Source organism: Tasmannia lanceolata, unplaced genomic scaffold (assembly GCF_043159265.1).
Source record: "Tasmannia lanceolata isolate RefF3 unplaced genomic scaffold, GAP_Taslan_0.1 ptg000024l, whole genome shotgun sequence".
Taxonomy (NCBI): Eukaryota; Viridiplantae; Streptophyta; class Magnoliopsida; order Canellales; family Winteraceae; genus Tasmannia; species Tasmannia lanceolata.
Window position 1 is genome coordinate 6,788,478 of NW_027518701.1, and position 5,565 is coordinate 6,794,042.

At 43.0% G+C, this 5,565-nt stretch overlaps 1 protein-coding gene across 1 annotated transcript; it reads left to right on the forward strand.

Annotated features, from left to right (window-relative positions):
- Positions 1-847: 847 nt before the first annotated feature.
- Positions 848-2,795, forward strand: LOC143856966 (uncharacterized). Its single transcript, XM_077367248.1, has 4 exons — positions 848-1,310; positions 1,419-1,684; positions 1,767-2,290; positions 2,549-2,795. The coding sequence occupies exons 1-4, from the start codon at positions 848-850 to the stop codon at positions 2,793-2,795; spliced, it is 1,500 nt and encodes a 499-aa protein (XP_077223363.1).
- Positions 2,796-5,565: the final 2,770 nt, after the last annotated feature.

Below are 5,565 nucleotides of genomic sequence, written 5' to 3' on the forward strand. Positions count from 1 at the left end.
TGTTGGCTTCATACAAGTTGTTGAATACCCTGAATGGCTAGCCAACATAGTACCGGTGCCCAAGAAGGACGGAAAAGTCAGAATGTGTGTGGATTTCAGAGATCTGAACAAAGCAAGTCCGAAAGATGATTTTCCTTTGCCACACATTGACATCTTGGTGGACAACACAGCAAGTCATGCTCTCCTTTCATTTATGGATGGATTCTCAGGATACAACCAGATCAAGATGGCTCCTGAAGACATGATCAAGACGGCCTTCATCACTCAATGGGGGACATTTTGTTACAGAATTATGCCATTTGGACTCAAAAATGCTGGGGCAACATATCAGAGGGCTGCTACCACTTTACTACATGACATGATACACAAAGAGGTCGAAGTATATGTTGATGACATGATCGTTAAAGCAAAGACCAGGGAAGAGCACGCAGGGGCATTGAGAAAGTTCTTCCAGCGAATTCAAAAGTTCAAGCTCCGTCTCAACCCGAATAAGTGTGTATTTGGGGTTACATCAGGAAAGCTGCTGGGATTCTTGGTCAGCCAGAGAGGGATTGAAGTAGATCCGCAGAAAATCAAAGCTATCCAAGAAATGGCGCCTCCAAAGACCAAGAAACAGATCCGTGGGTTCTTAGGCAAGGTCCAGTACTTGAGAAGGTTCATTGCACAGTTGACAACGACTTGTGAACCGATTTTCAAGCTCTTAAAGAAGAATGCTTCAAAGAAATGGAACGAAGAGTGTCAAGAAGCTTTCGAGAAAATCAAGCAGTGTTTGGCTTTACCACCAGTTTTGTCACCAATCATACCAAGACAACCGATGTTGATGTACTTGTCTGTTACTGACACAGCAATGGGGTGTATGTTAGCGCAGCAAGACCCGGAGTCAAAGCGAGAAAGAGCCATTTACTACATCAGCAAGAAAATGTTGGAGTACGAGCAGAAGTACACCATCCTCGAAAAGACTTGTCTAGCACTGCTTTGGGCTACTCAGAAGCTGAGGCATTATTTGTTATCGAATAGGGTTCTTCTACTCTCACGGATGGACCCATTGAAATACTTGTTCGAGAAGCCAGCTCTCACCGGAAGAACCGCCAGGTGGTTGTTGTTATTGTCTGAGTTCGATATCACTTGTGTCACTCAGAAGTCAATTAAGGGGCGCGTGATAGCTGAACAGTTAGCCGATTCACCAGCAGAAAATAATGAATTTTTGAAAGCAGAGTTTCCAGATGAGGACATAATGACTGTGGAAGATGAAGTTCCAGACACAAAGTGGTTGATGCACTTTGATGGAGCAGTCAACAATCGAGGCCAAGGTGTAGGAGCGGTGTTGGTATCACCAAGAAAAGAGTATATCCCTATATCCATCAAACTTCAGTTCAAGTGCACAAACAATATGGCAGAATACGAGGCATGTATTGCAGGTTTGGAAGCAGCCATGGCCTTGCACATTCAGGACCTAGATGTATTCGGGGACTCAATTCTGATTATCTGTCAAACCAACAAAAACTGGAAAACAAGAGATGATAAGTTGATCCCGTATAATACGTACCTAGAGTCTCTGGTCAGAAAATTCAGAAATATCACATTCACTCACCTATCTCGAACAAAGAATCATTTTGCGGACGCATTAGCTACTCTGGCTTCAATGCTCGATATTTCTGTGGCAATGGAGGTTCAACCATTAGAAGTACGGCTTCAATGGGCCCCATCACATGTTAACGCTATTGAAATAGCAGCGAGATGTTCAGATGGCAAGCCTTGGTACACAGATATCAAAAACCTCATCTTTGGCAAAGGGGCATCCGTCGGAAGCTTCAGGAAAAGAGCGAAGGTCTCTTCAGAAATTGGCTTCTAACTTTATCATCTGTGGTGAGGAGTTGTACAGAAGGTCATTCGATGGAATCCAACTTTTGTGTATAGATGAGGATCAAGCCGCTGAACTCATAGAGCAGACACACGAAGGAGTTTGTGGACCTCACATGAATGGAAAGATGCTGTCAAGGAAGATTCTCAGACTTGGTTATTACTGGTCAACAATGGAAGCAGATTGCTACGCCTATGTGAAGAAATGTCACAAATGTCAGGTCTATGCCAATCTCATCCATGTGCCGCCTTCTCAGTTGCATTCTCTCACTTCACCGTGGCCGCTCTCGGTATGGGGAATAGACATTATTGGGAAGATAAGTCCGAAGTCTTCTAGTGGGCATGAGCATATCTTGGTTGCCATTGATTACTTCACAAAGTGGATAGAAGCTGCTTCGTATGCGTCATTGACATCTGCTTCTGTTGCAAAGTTCATCAAAGCAAATATTATTTGCAGATATGGAGTACCACATGAACTAATTTCAGACAATGGGTCCCATTTCAAGAAGGAGGTGGCGCGCCTATGTGAGGAGTTTAAGATCAAGCATCATAAGTCTTCGCCATATAGACCTCAAACAAATGGAGCTGTTGAAGCTGCTAACAAAAATATCAAAGTGATCATCAGCAAGATGACCGAGACTTACAAAGATTGGTCGAACAAGCTCCCGTATGCTTTGTGGGCCTATAGGACGTCGATCAGGTCCTCTACAGGTGCAACTCCGTATTCTCTGGTGTACGGAATGGAAGCTGTCTTCCCTGTTGAACTGCGAATTCCCTCCTTGAGAGTGATGATGGAAGCTGGGTTGCCAGAATCCGTTTGGGCTCAAGCTAGATATCAGGAGTTACAAATGATTGACGAAAAGAGGCTGAAAGCATTGTACCATGTTCAGGGGTATCAACGCCGTGTCGAGAGAGCCATCAACAAGAAAGTTTGAGTTCGAGACCTCAAGAAAGGAGATCTTGTTCTGAAATCCTTCCGGGCACCGGTATATGATCCCAGGGGTAAATTCAAGCCGAAATAGTCAGGTCCATACATTGTTGACGAAGTCCTGCCTGAAAAAGCCGTCAGACTCCTCGATGAAAATGCAGAAAAGCTAACAGAGCCAACAAACCTTGACCGACTCAAGAAATACTATGCTTAAAGCACCAGAAGGCCTTCCTTGGCCGACCAGAGCTTCAAACCAAAAATCCTTACTAAACATATCAAAATAATCCTTTGCAAAACCCTTTTGAGCTTACACAAAATCAAAATCATTCTCTTTTCAAAACCCATAAATCAGGGGCATTTGTGCCTTGAACTACGCACGACCTGATCCTCATCCTTTGGGGGTACGTAGGCAGTCTGGCTAGTCCGGATTCGGTCGAAACCTTGGAAAACTTACCAAAATTCCGGTCTTTCAAACCCTAACCTACCTAAAAAGTCCTTTTGGTGCAATAGGCAAAGGTTTGTGGCTAAAAGAAAAAAGAAAAAAAATGGAGTCTGAAGACCCGTTAGATTGAAAACCCGCAAGGGCGATCTAAGCAAAAATTAGGGTCATTCACCTGCTAAGTTGAAAACCCGAAAGGGCGGCTTAGGCAAAAATCAAGGTGCGAGCCTGCTGGATTGAAAACTCGCAAGAGCAATTCAAGTAAAAATTAAGGCAAGTGGTCCGCTAGATTGAAAACTTGAAAAGGCGATCTGGTCAGTGGCAGTGATTTCTAAAGAGGCTGAACAACTGGAGGCAGACAAGACTTGTAACCCAGTAATGGCATCATCAAAGTCTGAGTAGTGCCAGCATAACTTGCTTTGGTCTTCCTCTAAACTAGGGGCATTTAAGACTAAGCAATCAAATGGGTTTAATGACCATGACGGTAATACCGAACAGGGAATGAATCACTTTTAAGCATGGTATTCGAGTCACTCTAAGAGTGGTTAACCTTCGCCAATTTAAAATATTTGTCAGGTGAAGAAGCAAGTTGAGTCTTTCTTGAAATCCAAGTCCTGTGCATGTCAATGTCTTTTACTTGTCACTTGTCACTTGTCGAAGTCTGTCGCGTGTCAAGTCAAAATCTCCAAGGTCTTGTATGGTCTGTACCTTTCCCAGAGCTGGGGTGACAGGCACCAAAGCAAGAAGTCTCTTCTCCGGAAGACAGATTAAATCAGAACAAGGTTCAGAAGAATAGCAGGTTATCAGGCCTATTGAAATTTTGTCAGCTGGCAGATTTGAAAGAGACCTTTCAGGCAGAATTGATCTCATTGTTGTCATGTTTCCTCTACACAGAGCTTTGTAAATCCAATATTCATGAAATGAAATATTTGTTTCCCTGCATTTGTATTGCTTTATTAAGACTCTAGTCATGGAAGTATGAACTAACTAGGGACATCTTTTATGACTTGGCAAATCACGCCAAGTCATAAATGCTGTCAAATCCACAAGGACAATCAGAATAAACCAATGTCTCCAGCAACTTGAGATGAGAGAAGCTCGAGCACATCTCGAGTCAAACCTCCGCACTCCCCAGCTAAGCCTACTCTATAGTCAGCTCATCAGCAAAGCTAGTCCCCAATGAAGTCTAGCATCTATTTCCCAGAGAGTCCGCTGGCAGCTGCTCAAAGAATTCAATCCCCAGCAGAATCCAATTCTTTCAAAAATGGTCAATATCCAAAATTCCAGCAAATCATGTGAGTCCCGTCCTCAGCAAGGAACTCGCACTCCCTTTTTCTCTGCAAGAGACAAAGCAATTCTCAAGGAATCAATCTGAATCGATCAATCGATCCAAATCAATCAATCAATCCAGCAAGCGTATCAAAAAAAAAAAAAGTTCCCGCTTCTTCGGAGAGACAAAGTAATCTCCAAAGAAATCAATCCAAATCCATCTATCCAAATCAATCAATTCAAATTAATCAATCAAAGGCAGGAGAGTATCAATCTTTGCATAAGAATTTTACTCGATCAAATTTCCATTGCTTGTTACTGCGTGAGGGTTCCGCATAACAAAGCTTTCCCTTTTGATTAGTGCGTGAGGGTTCCGCATAACAAAGCTTTCCCTTTTGATTAGTGCGTGAGGGCTCCGTCTAATTAAAATTATCCCTTTTGTTACTGTGTGAAGGTTCCACATAACAGATTTCCACCTTTTGTTACTGTGTGAGGGTTCCACATAACAAATTTCCATTGCTTGTTACTGCGTGAGGGTTCTGCATAACAAAGCTTTCTCTTTTGATTAGTGCGTGAGGGTTCCACCTAATTAAAATTCTACCTTTTGTTACTGTGTGAGGGTTCCACATAACAAATTTTCATTGCTTGTTACCGCGTGAGGGTTCCGCATAACAAAGCTTTCCCTTTTGATTAGTGCGTGAGGGTTCCGCCTAATTAAATTCCCCCTTTTGTTACTGTGTGAGGGTTCCACATAACAAAATTTTCTTGCATGTTACTACGTGAGGGTTCCGCATGACAAAGCTTCCCTGTGGTTAGCGTGTGAAGGTTCCACCTAACCAAATATCCCGTTAGTGCGCGAAGGTCCCGCCTAACTAAAAATTCTTTTTTTTAGGGCGTGAAGGTTCCGCCTGATTATTCCAGCCTCATTTTCAGGGCGTGTGGGTTCCGCCTGATTGTTCAAAGTCCAAATTGCCATTCAATAAAAAAATCCAATCCCTTTTGTATCTTTTCATTTGAAATTTCAAGCCGATCAGAATGTGTTGTCTCTTCAGCTTTGGCATTCGTGCGA